At 42.4% G+C, this 20,123-nt stretch overlaps 1 protein-coding gene across 1 annotated transcript in view; it reads left to right on the top strand.

The window, feature by feature from the left end:
- The window catches only part of AGBL1 (AGBL carboxypeptidase 1), a 916,524-nt gene that overhangs the window by 173,631 nt on the left and 722,770 nt on the right, over nt 1–20,123 (top strand). The window contains exons 10-15 of the mRNA XM_086364678.1: nt 3,975–4,091; nt 5,113–5,693; nt 8,083–8,166; nt 8,405–8,491; nt 10,861–11,009; nt 13,298–13,385. Of these exons, the coding sequence (XP_086220804.1) occupies nt 3,975–4,091; nt 5,113–5,693; nt 8,083–8,166; nt 8,405–8,491; nt 10,861–11,009; nt 13,298–13,385 (1,106 nt within the window). The remainder of the gene's footprint in view (nt 1–3,974; nt 4,092–5,112; nt 5,694–8,082; nt 8,167–8,404; nt 8,492–10,860; nt 11,010–13,297; nt 13,386–20,123) is intronic.

Here is a 20,123-nt window from a genome sequence, read left to right as displayed (position 1 = left end):
AGCCTGTCGGGCTACGGTCCATAGCGTCACAAAGAGTCAGACATGAATGAAGTGACACAGCAGCAGCAGCATATGGGCAAGAAACCAAGAGTATTTATTGCTGGTCAGAGAAGTGACCCAGGACTTTATGGCCTTTTCATTTGAAAAATCTTAGTTGCTAATTGGGAGAAGTCTGTTAGAAAGAATTATTAAAAGGAACTTCTTATATCTGTAAAGGGTCTTGAGTGTGGATAGTCAGATTGCTATTCTTTGAAAAGTGTCATCATAAGGAAGGAGAAACTTACAATGAATATCAACTGGGAATTGGCCATGATTTTTCCTTCATGAAAATAAACATTAGATTTAGATAGACCCTGGAGAAGAGGATGTACAGAGTGAATTCAAGCTCTTCCTTCCTTTTTTTCCTCCTCTTAAACTTTTTATTTCTTTCAGATATTTTCTTGGATATGATTCGTGCGTGCAGCAGCATGCTAAGTTCTTAGGGATGATACTACTACTAAGTACTAAGGATTCGCTCAGTCGTGTCTCTTTGCGACCCCATGAACCGTAGCCCACCAGGCTCCTCCGTCCATGGGATTCTCCAGGCAAGAGTACTGGAGTGGGTTGCCATTTCCTTCTCCAAGGGATCTTCCCGACCCAGGGATCGAATCCAGGTCTCCCGCATTGCAGGAAGACGCTTTAACCTCTGAGCCACCAGGGAAGTGAGACCCCAAAACCTATTTTCTGTTCTCCAAAATTCACCTTAACCAAATTCTAAGTAACCAAGTACATTCTATGTATTTATGACCCTGAATCATATCTATTTGTTAAAAAAAAGTTAACTGCTAAAGAAAAACACAACTGTGAAAGACTTGGTGATATTCCAAATAAGGCCTCAAAATTTTCTCCTGCACTGAGAATACACCTTTACCTTCTAATCAAAGCCAACGTTAGTGTTACATTTTTGAAAGGCTGCTAGCTGTAATGGAGAAGTAACGAGCGATCTCAACTTGCCAAGTGGAAGTCGTAAATAGCACCCATTCTGTGGTACATGGAACTGCTGCTTCCTTAGTCCCCTTACTTGGTGACACAGAGTCCCCTCACAGGCTTCTCAGAGAGAACTGAGGGAGTATATATCTGGATACTCATTAGCTTTTCAGAAAAATATAAAGCCATGAAGCTGAAGTTATATGAAAACATTCTATGTAGAAACATCTTAAGTTCTATTTTTCAGTTACCAAAGATATTTAAAAGAAAATACCTTTACTCTTTAAAAATACTAGTGTCCTTAGTTTCCTTCTAATTCTTCACCTGAGTAGTCTCTCCAAAGAGCATGATTTACAAAATGCTCTCTCATGCATCCCTGCATCTTAGGGATGATATTATGATACAGAAGCAAATGAGACACAATTTTATCTTCAAAGAAATCAGTCTGGTCAACTTGGGGATTGTCTCAGCCAGAGTTCAAATTAGTTCCTTCAAAAGGGTGTTGAACTCAAATCTAATGCTGGCCAAAGTAAGTATTGGAAAGGTCCAATCTGAGGAAGAAGGACCTTATCTGGGTTGTATGGGTTCCAGAATCCCCAGATGATGAAGTTTGTCTGGGTTGCTGTGACTGCAGAGAAGTTGGTCTACTGATAAATAAATATAAATGGAATTTGTAAAATATGGAGGGAGTTGACAACCTGCCTGAATGCCTGGAGATTCAGAGGCCAAGATTCAATCTTTAAAGACCAGAAGGGATCTCTGGGGGGATTCCTGGCGGTCCAGTAGCTAAGACTCCGAGCTCCCAGTGCAGCGGGCCAAGGATTGGTCCTTGGTTGGTTAGGGAACTAGATCCCACATGCTGCAACTAAGAGCCAGTGCAGCCAAATAAATATTTTTTAAAAAGTAATGGTCTCTTACAAGTCTTTGAGAAAGGCATCATAGACAATATATAAATGAATGGGCATGGTTGTGTTACGATAAAACTTTATTTACACAAACAAGCAGTGGGTCATCAGTCGTGACCTATGTTCATAGTTGTGATTAGTTGTGGTCATCAGTTGTGACCCTATGTACCATAGCCCGCCAGGCTCCTCTCTCCATGGGGTTCTCCAGGCAAGAATGCTGGAGTTGGATCCCATGCCCTCTTCCAGGGGATCTTCCTGTCTCAGGGAATTGAACCTGTGTCTCTTATGTCTCCTGCATTGGCAGGTGGGTTCTTTGCCACTAGCATCACCTGGGAAATCCATAGATTGCTAACTTCTGCTCTAATGCTAAGTAGATCACCTAGTTAGGCTGAAACTCATGGGCTACCGAACACTCTTCACACCAGACACACTGGCCTTACTTGCTGGTGGGGAGATGCTTCTCAATGCTTGCCAGGTTGCATTTCTATTGGTGCCACCTTGGGGCGTGGCTGAGGCTGGAGCAGAGATGGTGGAAGCAAGGAAGATCTGATGGACGAAGCTGGGAAGGATAAGTGTTGGGATCTCTAATACCAGGCTAAGGAATTTGGGTCTGAAAATATCATTATATCAACCTCATGGGAATCTGTATTTCTTTTAAAATTTGGAGGGAAATTGCAGAAGATGGATGAAATATTGCATTTTTATCCCCTGAATCAGGAATATAAACATTTATTTTCACAATTTATTTGATTTAGGGAAGAATAATCCAGACTCTCAGGACTCTCAGATTTTTCCTTAACTAACAAAATAGACTTCTAAACTATAGGGTAGAATCCGCATTCCCCCCCCGCCACCCCATTTGATTAGGGAAATTTGATCTAGAAGAAGCACAGAGAGATGAAGAGATTAAACCGTTTGATTCTTGATGTCCTTTCTCCGTATGAATCTATAACCTTTGGAAATAGAGAAGTGTTTGGAGGAGAGTCACCATTGCTATAAAACTATTATGAAATGATGATCTAGAATAAGTAAAAGGTCTGGGATTATTCAGTCCAGTGAAGAAATGGCTGGTGGTGACTTGGTAAACTTTTAGGTGTACAAAGAGATAAAGGTGTAGCCAGAGGTTACAACCTCCTCCTCAAAGCCTGGGAGTTCCAGCATCATCTTGACTCCTCCAGGCTTCCTCTTACACTTTACGCTTCAACCACCTTCTTTCTATGTAAAAGTTTTTTAAAAAATATTTTATTGAAGTATAGTTGATTTATCATGTGGTGTTAATTCCTCATGTACAGCAAAGTGATTCAGTTATACATTCATAAATGTTCTTGTTCTGTATGTGAGTGTGTAGGTTCGGCCACCTTCTTTCTATAAGCAAATTTAAGCTGTTTTTGTTTTTTGTTTTTTTTTTTCCTTTGGTTAGTAATTCTTTTCCCCAAGTGTTTGCCTAGTTAGCCCTTATGATCATTTAGGTCTAGTTAAATGTGACTTCCTCAGCTTCTTGTACCCTGGCCTCACTCATAATCACTCTACCCCCTTTCATTCTTCCCATGACATTTATCACTGTTCCAAGTCACCTTATTCATGCATTTACTTACTTAATTCCTGTCTTCCTTCTCTCACTAGAAGGTAAGTTCTATGGGATCATGGACCTTGGTCTGTTCCATTATCTCTGGGTCTCAGTACCCTTTCATAGTTGGTGCTCATTAAATGTTTGTGAAAAGAATTATTTAAATGGGTAGATAGATGAATAAATATGACAATTACAATTATGTTGAAGAAAGTGGTGATGAGATAAAAGCAATTCTTTTATATTGTTTACCCAGTTCATCTCATTTTGCATAAATTATTTATTTGTGATGAATGTTGATAAATACTGACATGAGTGCTGAGAAAAATTATCTTCTTTCTTTTTATTTAAGAAATACAATCTTACATATTAAATTATCCTTGATTAGGCCAGCCCTATAATTTGGAGGCAAGGGAACTGTGCCCATGATTCTGAAGAATCACATCTGTAGCTTGTCTCGATATTTCTCAGGATGGCATATGCTTTGAATAAACATATGCCTGTTGGTAACATATGTTTTGAATATTCCATCGCAGGATGATGACTTGGAAACAGATGTGAACAAGCTGAGCTCCAAACCTGGTCTTGACCGACCTGAAGAAGAACTAATGCAATACAAGGCAATGTGTCTTGAGCTCTCCTGCAGCTTTGAGGTAGGGTGTCAGCTGTGGTTCTGCTCCTTGGTGATGCCCATGGGTTCTTTGCAGGTGCTGGGAGGCCAGACAGGTTTCCACAAGGAAAGCATCACTCATTTTTAGCAATCTGCTCTGGGATCTTTCTGAAAGAGAAGCATAAGGCTAAACACAAACATGAGAAGGTGGCAGAGCCACAGATGCATGCAAGGGTTCTACAGTGTGGCCTCAGGACCTAGGAAGGAAGTAGGATGAAGGCTCACGTTGCAGCCTGTTGTCTGGTGGGCAAGATGCCTACTCCCACGCACTGATAAGCAGTGAAAATCTTGGTGATTTAATTGTCCCCTTGTCAAAATGGAAAGGTTGTACTCCTTGGCTTTCTGAAGGTGACCAGCCTGATTCTAGGGTTTCTTTGTTAGTGGATACAAATCAAGAACCTTATACCTAGTGATGTCAGTTCAGTGACTAGTTGCTGCTGCTACTGCTGTTTCCACCTAATTTTAGACCTACTTTTCGACCTCCATTCTTTTCTTATGATTCTTAATAAAGCATGAATTTAGCCTCTTCTAAGAGTATAAGCTAACTCACTTATAGAAGAGAGTTAACATGCTGCATTTTGCTCTAGAAAGCAGAAGGGGATCAATGGGTAAAAGGTTCAGGGAAGGAAATTTTAATTAAATGTAAAAAGTAATATCTTAAAAATAATCAAAATCACCCACAAATGCAAAGAAGCACCTTGGGATGCAAGGAAGCTTCTGTAAGTGAGTTGTTTGACTAGACTGAATACTTGGGGTATCGCAGGAGGCATTCATGTAGAACTGTACTACACCCATTGAATTCCCCTTCTAAGTGCGAGTTGCTAGGATTCTACCATTTCTTTGACTCTTGAAGCTTAGACTTTTCGTTGACTGATCTTGGAAAATGCTTTCCAGTTGACAGGATTTATGCTTAGCTCTGTGCCCAGAGAGTAAGGACAGGGATCAGATTGCATTCTCTTTTGGAATGAAACAATGACATATTCCTTTCTCCTTTTAACCTGAAGGAACTGGAGTCCAAGCCTGGAGATGATCTGAATTCTGACGAGACTGAGTATGCCAATCACCATCACATTCCGACTGCTGCCTCCCCAAAGGGGCTTTGCTTGAATAAGGACCAAATCTCCGGGGGACAAGAAAAAGAAGTCCCGGTCCAAACCTCTCTTCTGAGCAGGGTGAAGATGGGGAGGTCCAGCGTACATGTAACTTCCAAAAGAGGACCTGGGATGAATTCATACCGAAATGTACACTCTAATGGTCCTGGGATAGGTTCTTCTGGAAGTGACGTCTCAGACATTCAGGCATCCTTCCGAGAGGATGCCTGGGACATGGATGCAATTTCCTGCCCAAGGATAAGTGCTTCCTTTTCCAATTCCACTAAGACTAGAGAAACTGCCGAATTCATAGATCAGCTCCTGCAGACATATCCAAAGCCTATGGTCTTCCATGACCCCTATCTTTATATGGCCAAAGCCAGGAGAACCACATCTGTGGCTGACTTCAGCATGATGGCATTTCCTGATTTCTGGGGACATTGTCCACCTCTCTCTGCCCAGCCTATGTTGCAACGTAAATGTGGAGTCCAAAGGTGATGGTGTTATTAACTTGGGAGCTATGTGTTTTTTCCTTCTTCAGTAAATATTGTTGTAGGTGGAATGGTTGGTGCAGATAGTTCTGTTATCCTCAAGAAAGTGAACATTAGTCAGGAGCATCTGAAAACCCTTAAGTACAAGCTTCCTTGATGGTCCAGTGGTTAGGACTTACCTTCCAATGCAGGGGGTGCTGATTCAGTCCTTGGTCTGGGAGCTAAGCTCCCACATGCAAAAACACTAAAGCATAAAAACAGAAACAATATTGTAACAAATTCAATAAAGACTTTAAAAATGGTCCACATCAAAAAAAATTTTTTAAATCCCCACGACCTTTAAGAACATTTTTGCCAAATATACAAGCTTGTTTCTCTACTAGGACATTTCAGAACCAAGTATAGAATGGTAGACCTTAAAGTGAAAAGTGAAAGTGTTGGTTATTCAGTTGTGTCCAACTCTTTGTGACCCCATGGACTGTAATCCACCAGGCTCCTCTCTCCATGGAGTTCTCCAGGCAATAATACTGGAGTTGGTTTGCCGTGCCCTCCTCCAGGTAGTAGATGTATGTCTGCAAAATGAGTTTCTTAGATGATTCCAGTGCAACTGCTTAGCTCCTGTCCATTGCAAATCCTACAAAAGGAAAAGATTATCTAGTTCCACCAAACACTGGGATCGTTCCCTAAAGGAATTCCTCAGGAAAACAGACAAACAAACAAACAAGTGTGGATTGTTTGGGATCACTTTTCTCATTCACTGCAAATTGGAGTCTGATCTCTCGATGCGAGGATGTGACCTCCACGCAACAGTCCCAACCTTACAGAACTTGACTTGGCTTGGGGGAGAGTTTGGCTGCACCACTGAGGATTGTAAGGAAAAAAGGCATCTTCCATCTTTGGGTGGTGGATTATTCCCAGCGTGCATGGAAGGGAGTTTGCCTTGGGAATGGCCTAGTGAGATTAAAAAGAAAATTACTAAAGCCGAGGGGAAAAAACCTATCTCCGTGGGAAAAAAATGAGTATATATGCATTAAGTCTATGCAGTAAAGTGTGCATAGCAGTGAAAGTGAAAGTGAAAGTCGTGTCCGACTCTTCTCGACTGCATGGACTGCAGCCCACCAGGCTCCTCTGTCCATGGGATTTTCCAGGCAAGAGTACTGGAGTGGGGTGCCATTGTCTTCTCCAATGCATAAAAGTGAAAAGTGAAAGTAAAGCCGCTCAGTCGTGTCCGACCCTCAGCGACCCCATGGACCTCAGCCTTCCAGGCTCCTCTGTCCATGGGATTTTCCAGGCAGGAGTACTGGAGTGGGGTGCCATTACCTTCTCCAGTGCATAGCAGTAAGTTTTATTAACTTATATTCAAGTTCATCAGCAAATTGATGGTGGACCCCAAGAAAAAAGTGTTCCTACTTGGTCTTTTGGCTGACGTCTCTGACATCTGACATCTCTGACCTTATCTTAATGTTCTGTTTCCCGAGAGACTCACGGCAGGGGCTGGCTCACCTCCACACCCCTCTGGCCAGGATACTTTCCCCTGAATTCAAGCCTCGTGTTGACCTATCCTTCCTCTTCTCCTACCACTCCCTACCACAGAGACCTGGAATGGAAATTTAGGGAGGGAATCTGAAAGATCCTTAGGTAGCCTTCCTCTCTTGTACTTCAATCTCCCGGATATTGCTGTTTCTTGGGCTTCTCAGGTGGCACAGAGGTAAAGAATCCACCTGCCAATGCAGGAGACACAGGAGAGCTGGGTTTGATCCCTGGGTCGGGAAGATCCCCTGGAAGAGGAAATGACAACCTATTCCAGTGTTTTTGCCTGGAGACTTCTATGGACAGTGGAGCCTGGGGGGCTACAGTACATGGGGCTGTAAAGAATCAGATTTGACTGAGCACACTTTGCTGTTTCTTAGACAAAAGATGTTTCTTAGACATAATCTTTTGGAGCAAACAGAACCAAGGAGTATAAATGATACCAAAGTTTAAGGTCTTACTGGCACCTCCTAGACCCTGAGGAGACTAACAGTCTGCAACCCTGATGTCTCCTGTCTTAGTGCAAAGGACCCTCTTATTCCCACAGCCAGAAGCTCTCAGAGTCCTTCAGCCCGAATGCTCTCGACAAAACTCTCCTTCAAATAGACAGTTCTCCTAAAACCACAATCTGGCATCACAGCTTCGTACATTCCTACTGCTTGGTGCAGTTTTATTGCTTGATAATGAAGAAAAGGGAGGAGGCATACTGCTTTTTGTACTCATTCAGCTCGAGGTTGGGGTATTATTGCATTTTTCTTTCATAATTCACTGATGACTCCCAAAGTGCTTTCCACATGACATAGGATGAATGGGATAAGGAGTGAAGGCCAACCCTTAAAATGTTTCCAATTTTCCATTCCAGGATCAAGATACTTGAGGATGTCCGGAGACTCATCCAGCCAAGTGATATTATAAATAAGGTTGTCTTCAGTTTAGATGAGCCTTGGTAGGTGGTCCTGAACATCAGTGGAGCAAGGGTGAGGGGTGGTGGGCATATTGAATAACCTTTTAATGGCATGTGAATACGAATATTTTAAGTTAGTAATCCATTCCTTCTCCTGAAAACAACACAGTGAAAATTCGTGTTAAAGATCTGTAAGATAAAGCTTATCTCTAAGAAATGTCAAACTGTGTCTAAGAATAGCAGTCACTCCTATAATAACAGGTTCTTTAATTCATTTCAGGCCTTTGCAAGATACTGCTTCTGACTGCTTGCAGTTCTTCTCTGCGTTTGAGTCCGGAAATCTTCGCAAAGCCATCCAAGTGCGTGAGTAAGTAAGGAAAGCTGCAGGGGTAGGTCCTGGCAGCTCAAGCCAGCATTTTGCGACTATCTGTCCCGTCCTCTGTTTTCAGGGACCTCACATTGATAGTTTGAAATCTATCTTGGTGGGAGCATTTACAACATACAAACAGCCCAGCATGTGAAGGTTTTTTTATTTTCCTAACAGTTGATTGTTAAATGTTTACCAACACACCACCAGGGAACTCATTAGCTGATGTCAAGAAAGTGGAGACTCTGACTTCTCAGGTGGTCTGGTGATTAAGAATCCGCCTGCCAACGCAGGGACTGTGGGTTTGATCCCTGGTCTGGGAAGATCCCACATGCAACTCACAGATCATGTAATGATAGTGTCTATACACAAATTTCCCCAAATGTCACAAATACCTTTATGGCTTTTTTTTTTTTTTTAATTCCAGAACTCTATCAAAGACCACATACTTGGCACACACATTAATCTAGAACTATTCACTTCATCATCTTTTTATGGCCTTTCATGACACTGACACTGGTGTTTTTAAAAATTCAGAGTGGGTTATTGTAGAAGGACCCACAACCAGAATCTGTTTCCTGTTTCATGATTAGATTCTAGAGAAACATTTATTTTGGCAATAATTTTACATTGGTGATGATTTTACATTGCCATTTCCTAATGTCATAAAATGGCAAGGACACAATGTTATTTTGTTTTACTGTTGGTGATACTGACTTTGATTAATTGCTTAACAAGACTGGGTGCTTGAAAGAAAAAAAAATCTGATTCAAGTCCTCCCCCTGCTTCAAACCCTACTGTGACGTTATCTTAGAATAAAGCTCAATTTTATGAGAAAGAGTGTGTCAGGGGGCAGGGATAAGACTTTTTTGAAAACAAAGTAACCTGATGATAATATTACGTCAAAACTGCATTGCCAATTTTGTTGCTAAAGCTCAAAAAATAGTTTTTGGAGACATAGTGACAGGGTGGAGACACATAAGGACTTTCTGGGGTGCAGGAACTGTTCTACATATTGATCCAGTGAACTGTCAGACAGGTGTGTCCAGATGAATTTGTTTAAACTCATTGAGTTGTACATTTAAGATTTGTATACTTTAGTGCATATAAGCTAAATTAATTAAAAAGGTGGGAGGCAAACAGACAAATCCTTCATTACTAGTCTAATTCATGTTTGTTGCCCTGATGGGGATTTACATATGCTATTCTAAAGGTTCATCTAGTCAAGGCTATGGTTTTTCCTGTGGGCATGTATGGATGTGAGAGTTGGACTGTGAAGAAGGCTGAGCACCAAAGAATTGATGCTTTTGAACTGTGGTGTTGAAGAAGACTCTTGAGAGTCCCTTGGACTGCAAGGAGATCCAACCAGTCCATTCTGAAGGAGATCAGCCCTGGGATTTCTTTGGAGGGAATGATGCTGAAGCTGAAACTCCAGTACTTTGGCCACCTCATGCGAAGAGTTGACTCATTGGAAAAGACTCTGATGCTGGGAGGGATTGGGGGCAAGAGGAGAAGGGGACAACAGAGGATGAGATGGCTGGATGGCATCACTGACTCGATGGATGTGAGTCTGAGTGAACTCTGGGAGTTGGTGATGGACAGGGAGGCCTGGAGTGCTGCGATTCATGGGGTTGCAAAGAGTCAGACATGACTGAGTGACTGATCTGATCTGATTCTACTTAATCTTTACAAACAGTACTGCAAGTTTAGATGCTATTTCTAATTTTCATATGAGGAGACTGATGCTCAAAAGTCATGTCTAGCATCAGATAGTAATGGCATATCCAACCAGATGTGACCACATTTTTCTCTGGAATATAGCACACTTATGTTTTTCGACCTGGATAAACACTTCATTGTTACTGTCATCGTTCAGTTGCTAAGTCATGTCTGGGTCTTCGTGACCCCATGGACTGCAGCACGCCAGGCTCCTCTGTCCTCCACTATCTCCCAGAGTTTGCTCAAATTCATGTCTGTAGGGTTTGTTTGATCTCCTTGCAGTCCAAGGGACTCTCAAGAGTTTTCTCCATCACCACAATTCAAAAGCACCAATTCTTTGACACTCAGCCTTATTTACGGTCCAAGTCTGACATCCGTACATGACTACTTGAAGCTTTCTTACTGTTTAATAAAAAGATGTGCTCTAATTGTATAACTGACTCTTTTAATACCAGGATACTGCTTCCCTCTCCTTAAATTTCTAGAGCCTGTGTCCAAAATTGTGAGACAAGGATGAAAACTAAAGCTTACCAACCAACTAGATCCTGGGTCTTAGATCTGTCATCCAGAACCTGAGATGTGTGGACTTCTCATTGTTAGAAGTTCTGTTGAAAGCTTTTAACCCACCCGTTTTGATTCTGCCTTTGCAGGTTTGAGTATGACTTACTGGTCAATGCTGATGTGAATAGTACGCAACACCAGCAGTGGTTCTACTTCAAGGTGAGCGGTATGAGGGCTGCTGTCCCCTACCGCTTCAACATCATCAACTGTGAGAAGCCCAACAGCCAGTTCAATTATGGTATGTGCACTCAGGGAAGAGAGACTTTCACAACAATACCAAAAATGATGTCACTTTTGAGTGTTGGACCAAGCTCTGCTTGGGTTGCATAGGGTTTGAAGTTGGGATGGCACGTTTTGGTTAAGCTAAATGGCAAGAAAGCCGCCAACCTAGAGCAAATTTCTACTGTGGGAGGGGAATGGGGAACTCTCCTTCTGCCATGCAATGTAACTAAAGGAAGTCCCCTGCATATGGACCTTCAAGTTGCAAACTTTCCAAGATGTAAACATGCATTTGCACATCCAGCCACTTAAGTTAGTTCATGTGTGTGGTGTACATTGTCACCCCCATGCATCCTCTATAAAGAGTTGTTCTTTTGTGTACTGTCCAGTAATGTATAGAGTATGTAGTACAGTAGCTTTATCTCAAGCCCATGATGTGTGGAAGCAGGTGTAAAACAGTGGTGTTGTAGCTGGTACATTACAATCCAGGAATCACTGGATCATTTTTTTTTCAAGAGAGTAGATAGAACTGAATCTAGCAAGGAATCAGAACCTATGCCATCAATATCAAGCATGGGTGACATTGCAGCTTGCCCTCCATCTCCTATTGCTGACGATCCTTCAGCTCTACCATCTCCCACCTTCTCTCCCTCCTCCATCAGTAACTCTTCTGGCCTGTTCACTTGATTCCAGCCCCTGTATGCCAGCTATTGTACTGAATTACTGTACTTTTCAAGGTACTGTTCTATGAGATTAAAATTAAAAAAAAGAAGATTTATCTTTGCTATGTGTAATTTGTGTGCAAAGTATCATAAACCTATTATAGTACAGTACTATATAATTGATGATAGTAGTTGGGTACTTAGGCTAACTTATTGGACTTATGAACAAATTGGACTTAGGAATGCTCTCTTGGAACAGAACTCGTTTATATGTAGGGGGCTTATTGTACCTCACATAACTTTTCACAACTACCTGCCTCCCTGTCTCAGCTTGAACTTTTTGAAGTCAGTGAGCCCTCTCACTTATCCCTTCTCTCCATCTCGTGAATCCCCCAGGAGCACACTCATTGCTCTGTTTGTGCCAGACAGGCAAACAGCACAATTCAATGGGACAACGCTCATTTACACTCTCAGAAAACAGTGGAGAACGTTTAAATTCTCCCTAACACCTGTGGCCATTTTAGAGGAGGCATTCAAGGGACAAAGAGTAGAAACTGGAAGTTCTGCCTGTTACTGTTGGCTCATATACTGAGGCACTGAGTGGCTTTGAGGAAAGAAAAAGTATTCCCACATCTCCAGGCTCAAGCACAGGATGTTGCGTCTGTTTGGCAGTGATTTAATAGACTTTTGCTGGTATAGAAAGAGAAAAGGGAATCCTTGACTCTTGAATTCACTTGCTGTAGCTGTTGTAACAAATTGTCTCATATTTTGTGGTTTTTAAGAAGACAAATGTATTCTTTTACAGTTCCGAAGTCCACAAGTCCCAAATCAGTTTCCCTGGGCTTAAGTCGAGGTGTTGGAAGGCTTCCTCTGGACAGTCTAGCAGATTATTTATTTTTGTTCTCCAACTTTCAGAGCTGTATTCCTCACATTCTTTGGCTCATGGCCCCTTCCACCATCTTCAGCGTCAGGGCATCTTCAAATCTCTCTGCTTCAGTCACGTTGCTTCTCCTCTAAACTCAAACCTCTCCCAGCCTCTCTCTTGGAAAGACATGTGTGATTGAATTTAGGGACAACCAGGATCTCCTCCTCTCAAGATACTTAATTTAATCATATCCACAAAGTCTCTTTTGTCATAGAAGGTTAACACACAGCTCCCAAGGGTTAAGACCAGGGTATCTTTTTTATTTTTCACATACTCCTAATTTTATTTTATTTATATATTTATTTATTTTTGGCCACACAGTGTGACATGAGAGATCTTAGTTTCCGAAGGTGTTAGTCGCTCAATCATGTCTGACTCTTTGCAATCCCATGTGGCTAGCCTGTCAGGCTCCTCTGTCCATGGAATTCTCCATGAAAGAATACTGGAGTAGGTTGCCATTCCCTTTTCCAGGAGATCTTTCTGACTCAGGGATAGAACCCTGCTCTCCTGCATTGCAAGCATATTCTTTATTGTCTGAGCCACCAGGGAAACCCAGGATCAAGCTTGTACCCCCTGCACTGGAAATTCAGAGTCTTAACTACTGGACTGCCAGGAAAAGCCCAAGATCTGGGTATGTTCCAGGGCTGTTATTCAGCCTACCATAACTCTCCTTTCCTTTTTTCCCCCCTCATGGATTAATCCTGCCTTTATTTTGTGTAGGGATGCAGCTGACTCTGTATTCCGTGAAGGAGGCTCTTCTTGGCAGGCCCACCTGGGTACGGACAGGCTACGACATCTGTTATTACAAGTAAGTTAGACTGTTAGCTTCCCTTGCTCTCTCATTCTCTCTCAGCTTCCTCCTTCTCCATTCTAAAAAATGTCTTTAAAAAATATTTATTTGCTATTTATTTATTTCTCTGCGACAGGTCTTAGTTGTAGCATACAGGATCTAGTTCCCTGACCAGGGATTGAACCTGGGCTCCCTACATTGGGAGCGTGGAGTCTTAGCCACTGGACCACCGGGGAAGTCCTTCCTGCTTCTCCATTTTAATCTTATAAACCTGATCAATCCGTGCTTTTCTGGTTTACTCATCACCCTCTCAATGACAAATGTTGTGTCTTTCAGAAGCATAAGCATGTTAAATGACACCCACAGTAGACCACAAGAAATATCTTTTGGTTTTGTGAAAAGTCATCTATTCTTATTTAAACACATCAAAACCTTTAGACCTTGTTGTTGGGTACAGACTCAACCTATGACTAGGGCATCAGCCTTCAGTTTCTTTCCTATTTCCATTTGTCTCAGTGAACAAAAATGTCTCAGATATTCTGGCTTATTCTTATCCATCCTGCACTTCAGTTTTCCAAAGTAGGTAATCGTGAATATGTGACAAATACACCTAAGTAACTATTCCTCCACAGCAAATGACGTTTTGGACGAAAGTAAAAGAGAAAAGTATTTCAGAATTCATCTTCAACTCTTGATCAGTAGCCAGTTTCATCAACTTATCTTGTAAAGTTGTAATGAAATTTGAATTATCCATGTGTTTTGATAAAACAAATTCATTCCAGGCCCATGAATTGCTTATTTGTGCAGTTTCCTTTGATAGAAAATAAAATAGAAATTCATAAGACAAAAAAAAAAAAAAAAAAAAGAGATAGGAATTGCGGACAGGTAGAAGTGATGTAATTAATTATTAGTTCATTGCTGCTGCTGCTGCTGCTGCTGCTAAGTCGCTTCAGTCATGTCCGACTCTGTGCGACCCCATAGACGGCAGCCCACCAGGCTCCCCCGTCCCTGGGATTCTCCAGGCAAGAACACTGGAGTGGGTTGCCATTTCCTTCTCCAATGCATGAAAGTGAAAAGTGAAAGTGAAAGTGAAGTCGTGTCAGACCCTTAGTGACCCCATGGACTGCAGCCTACCAGGCTCCTCCGTCCATGGGATTTTCCAGGCAAGAGTACTGGAGTGGGGTGCCATTGCTTTCTCCGTAGTAAGAGACTGCTGCTGCTGCTAAGTCACGTTAGTCATGTCCGACTCTGTGAGACCCTATAGACGGCAGCCCACCAGGCTCCCCCATCCCTGGGATTCTCCAGGCAAGAACACTGGAGTGGGTTGCCATTTCCTTCTCCTATGTATGAAAGCGAAAAGTGAAAGTGAAGTCGCTCAGTCGTGTCCGACTCTTCGTGACCCATGGACTGCAGCCCACCAGGCTCCTCCGTCCATGGGAGTTTCCAGGTAAGAGTACTGGAGTGGGTCGCCAGTGCCTTCTCCAAGCATTAACTTTCAGCATCCTCTGGGGAGTAAGGGTGGAGAGAGAATAGCTCCCCCTAGAGGCTGCTTCCTTGGCTGGGGGATAAAGCATCAGTTTAAGGGGACTAAGCATTTGCCCAGAAGAGGAGGAAGAAATCAGACATTCCAAAGCAGAGCCTTGGCCTAAAGAATGCCTGTGTTAATGTTAATAGCTTTTAGATTCATTAACAAGACAATTGTTATGTGATTAAAGAGCAACAGAGGGGTAACATGAAAACCATGCATGTGTAATGTAATTCATTTTTCGTCTTCCAATCATGAATCCAAGCAGATGAATGGATAAGATTGCTACCCAGTCAGGTAGCTTGTTTTACAATGATTGGCCACATTGTGTTAACATATTTCCAATAATGTGATCTAACAACAGGATAGATATGTGTATCTCTATTCAACCACAAATCAGAGTAATTTTCCCTAAGGTAAAATGCCTTAGATTAGAAAATGTATTTGTTTCCCTCTTTTACTTAACACAATCTTTTTAAAAATATATGGTATTTTATTGCAATTAATTGCATCTTCTTTCTATTAGAGTGAATCATTGACTTTCAATTTTTTTACTGGAGTATAATTCCTTTTCAATGTTGTGTTAGTTTCTACTGTACAATGAAGTGAATCAGCTATACGTATGTATATATCTCCTCCCTTTCAAGACTCCCACTCCCCTTCCACCCTCCCCGCCCCACCCCTGTAGGTCATCACAGAGCACTGAGCTGAGCTTCCTGTGTTTACAGCAACTTCCCACTAGCTGTCTGTTTTACACATGGGAATGCATATATGTCAGACTTAATCTCGCTATTTGTCTCACCCTCCCCTTTCCCTCATATGTCCCTAGGTCTGTTCTCCTATGTCTGTTCTCTAATTCCTGCCCCACAAACAGGCTCATCTGTACTATCTTTCTACATTCCATGAAAAAGTGAAAGTGAAGTTGCTTAGTTGTGTCCGACTCTTTGTGACCCCATGGACTGTAACCTATCAGGCTCCTCCGACCATAGGATTTTCTAGGCAAGAATTCTGGAGTGGGTTGCCATTTCCTTCTCCAGGGGAATCTTCCTGACCCAGGGATCGAACCCTGGTCTCCTGCATTGCAGGCAGATGCTTTACCATCTGAGCCGCCATATGCATTAACATATGATAATTTTTCACTCTGCTCTAGAAGATTATTTTTTTCTTCATCCCTGCTTTTATTCTGTCTAATATATTTATTTGGGACAACTTTGCCTCCTTATTTCTTTGTCTCCGATGTGTCATCAGGCGCTCAGAAGTCCTTTGACTGTTTACATTCTTAGATTTAGTACCACGTTTCTAAAGGATCGGCTGGGTGCTTATTGTGGAAAGAACCATGAGCCATGGTACCTGAGTATATCTATGGGAAGGTGAAAGGAAAAAAGAGAGCACTCAGGAAGAATGGGATATTCATTTCCCTTAAAAAGTGATAGCAATAATGATCAATTAAGGAAATGGGCTGACTGCTTTTTGGGTTGGAGCATCATCACGTAAAAAGTGATCTCCAAAGTATTTTGATAACATATATTAATCCATGGACTTTTTAAATGATTTATTTATTTATTTGTGGCTGTGGCGAGTCTTCGCTGCTGAGCACGGGCTTTCTCTAGTAGAGGTGGCTGGGGGCTACTCTCTAGCTGCGGTGTGCAGGCTTCTCATTGCAGTGGCTTCTCTTGTGCAGAGCGCGGTCCCTAGGCATGCAGGCTCAGCGGCTGTGGCACATGGGCTTAGTTGCTCAATGGCATGTGGGATCCTCCCAGATTAGGGATTGAACCTGTGTCCCCTGCATTGGCAGGTGGATTCTTAACCAATGGACCAGCAGAGAAGCCCCAATCCATGGACCTTTATAATTTGTTCACAATTTTTAAAATTCAATTATATAAATCTTGCTGTACTAGTATATTATGTACCCTTAGAAAACATGCAAAAAGTTTAGAATTTTAAATCATGGGGAAAAGATGAGAAAAATAATTTAAAATTTAAATCTTTAAATTTTAAATGTAAAATTATTATATTTTTGTACTATTGATAACTCGGGGCATCCTGTACCCTTAAAGTTGACCATGAAAAATATAGTTGTAAAGTGTCTGGTGGATAATTTTGAAAAATTGTGGTTAACTCCCCAGATCTAATTAGTGAATTTTTATGCAAATAAGAATTCTTGAGAAAGAGTTAGTATTAAGGGTAGGAGATGAATCATGTCAGTTCTTCCCTTCTCTTTGTCATTCATGCTTACAATGTAATATTATCAGTCTCTGAATTCCAAGCTGAATTTAGAAAAAATGAATTGTCTGTATTGTAGGGTTTAATGTAGATAATATAATCTGTAAATCCACTTGAGAAGTCTTCTGCAAATTTAAATACCTTGCCAGAAAGTGAAAGTGAAGTTGCTCAGTCGTGTCCGACTCTTTGCAACCCCGTGGACTGTAGCCCAACAGGCTCCCCTGTCCGTGGAATTCTCCAGGCAAGAATACTGAAGTGGGTTGCCATTAGAGATGGTGAGCTATTCCCATCCCTCCCTCAGGAAGCCTCCTGTGTAGCAATTCATACTTAACTATCTGACATATGAAAACCATCGATATGCAATGTAATATATTTTTCATATTCTAGCCCTGGAAAACAACAGAGAAGAATGGATAACACTGTTACACTATTGTTGCAGGCAGGGGGACCCCTTCCAGGACCCGAGAGTGGGTTCTTGTCTAACACTGGGAAGTGAATTGTCCAAGGAGACACTGACAAATCAGGAGAGCTTATTGTTAAGGTGGGGCCCAGGTGGAGAGCAGGGTAAGGGAACCCAGGAGGACTGCTCTGATAGTTCGCCATCTCAGTTTTTACCGTGATAGGATTAGTTTCCCGGTTGTCTCTGGCCAATCATTCTGACTTGGGTTCCTTCCTGGTGATGTGTGCATTGCTCAACCAATATGGAGTCCAGCGAGAAGGAGTCTAGGAGGTTGACTGCACAAGCAGTTTCTCCTTTTGCCCTTTCCTGAATTCTTCTGGTGGATGATGGCTTGTTAGTTCCCTTATTCCTTACCAGGACCTCCTGTTAGGAGGTCATACAAGAGCTCTGCCGTCGCGCATCCTTGCCGGGGATAACTCATGCCAGTGGTTGCTGTGGTGCCTAGTCAGGGTGGGTGGTCTCAGCCAGTGTTTTTCCTAACTCTCACATCTAGCTTGTTTCACAATGATTCATCACAGTAGGTTGATGTGCAGAGCATACTGGCAGCAGTGTCAACCCTTATATTAAACCTTAGGCAACTTTGTTTCTTTCTTCTAAGATCACCATACATTTAAAGGGGAATTCTCACATCTTCTCCCCACATTCAGTTGATTTGATCTTTCTGCCCCTTCCCTGGAGTACCTCCATCCCACCCCCTCGCCCACCCACCTTACAGACCACTAAAGCCAGAAAACCAAAAGGGATCCTCGGAGGAAAGAAAGAAATGGGCAGGCTTGTTTTTCCATGGCTGTCATAAAAGTAAGCCAGGGCAGTTTTAGTTTCTGCTTTATTTACTTCCCCGAGGTCTGCTTCTTCTTGAACGTACACAGCTGCACACCTTTTTGAATTCTCTCTCAGCTCTGGTCTAAAGTATTTTTTTTTTTTTTGCTGAAGGGCAGAGGGAGAGGAGCTGCCCACTCAGAGTGGCCATGTAATACACCACGGCTGATCTCTTCTGACATTTATCTTTGCTTGTGAGAGGGGACGGAACAGCTCACTCATGAAGATGAATGTCATACAAGAGCTCTACCGTTGCGCACTCTTGCTGGGGATCTCAGGAGAGAGATTTGGTGCTCTCCAGAATATTAGAAACGCCACAGACACAGGGCAGCCCGGTGACTTGGCAGCTCGGCCTTGTTGGATCCTGTTAAGTGAAATGATACACCCATGTTAAACAGAACCATCGTCATTATGAGATTATCTAATTCCCTTTCTGTCTTGGCATTTACTTCTTTCATGCACACACACAGGAAAAAAAAAAAAAGGCTTCCCAAAAATAAAATAAAAAATATGACTTCCCGGCCTGTTTTAAAGTACAAACGGAAATAGATGGAGTTCATAACTATGCATTTGTGTACTTTGCTCCTTGCTTCATTGAAGGCTTTATGATTATAAAAGTGCAGATCCTTCCAAAGATAAATGGTTCAGGGAATGAAAAAGCAGAGGGGAGCCTTTTAACTGTGGAATGACTGATCTCTCCGTATTATCCTTGACCCAAGATGACATATCCAGGGGGCTTCCCAGATGATAGCTCAGTTGGTAAAGAAACCTCCTGCAATGCGGGAGACTCCAGTTTGATTCCTGGGTCCGGAAGATCCACTGGAGAAGGGATAGGCTACCCACTTCTTTATTCTTAGCCTTCCCTGGTGGCTCAGCTGGTAAAGAATCCTCCTGCAATGCAGGAGACCTGGGTTCGATTCCTGGGCTGGAAAGATCCCCTGAAGAAGGGAAAGGGAACCCAGTCCAGTATTCTGGCCTGGAGAATTCCATGGACTGTATAGCTCATGGAGTCACAAACAGTCAGACCTGACTGAGTGACTTTCACTTTCCCAGATGACACTAGTGGTAAAGAATTCGCCTGCCAGTGCAGGAGACATAAGAGATGCAGGTGTGATCCCTGGGTCGGGAAGATCCCCTGGAGGAAAGCATGGCAACTCACTCCAATATTCTTGCCTGAAGAATCCCTTGGACAGAGGAGCCTGGGTGGCTACAGTCCATAGGGTTGCACAGAGTTGGACATGACTGCAGATGGTGATTGCAGCCATGAAATTAAAAGACACTTACTCCTTGGAAGGAAAGTTATGACCAACCTAGATAGCTTATTCAAAAGCAGAGACATTATTTTGCCAACAAAGGTCCATCTAGTCAAGGCTATGGTTTTTCCAGTGGTCATGTATGGATGTGAGAGTTGGACTGTGAAGAAAGCTGAGTGTTGAAGAATTGATGCTTTTGAACTGTGGTGTTGGAGAAAACTCTTGGGAGTCCCTTGGACTACAAGGAGATCCAACCAGTCCATCCTAAAGGAGATCAGTCCTGGGTGTTCACTGGAAGGACTGATGCTGAAGCTGAAACTCCAATACTTTGGCCACCTCATGTGAAGAGTTGACTCATTGGAAAAGACTCTGATGCTGGGAGGGATTGGGGGCAGGAGGAGAAGGGGACGACAGAGGATGAGATGCCTGGATGGCATCACCAACTCGATGATCATGAGTTTGAGTAAACTCCGGGA

Source organism: Bos grunniens, chromosome 21, assembly GCF_055505025.1.
Source record: "Bos grunniens cultivar Pamir isolate PY7600 chromosome 21, Bosgru_T2T1.0, whole genome shotgun sequence".
In the NCBI taxonomy this organism is placed as follows: Eukaryota; Metazoa; Chordata; class Mammalia; order Artiodactyla; family Bovidae; genus Bos; species Bos grunniens.
This window is presented reverse-complemented; position numbering and strand designations above follow the sequence as displayed.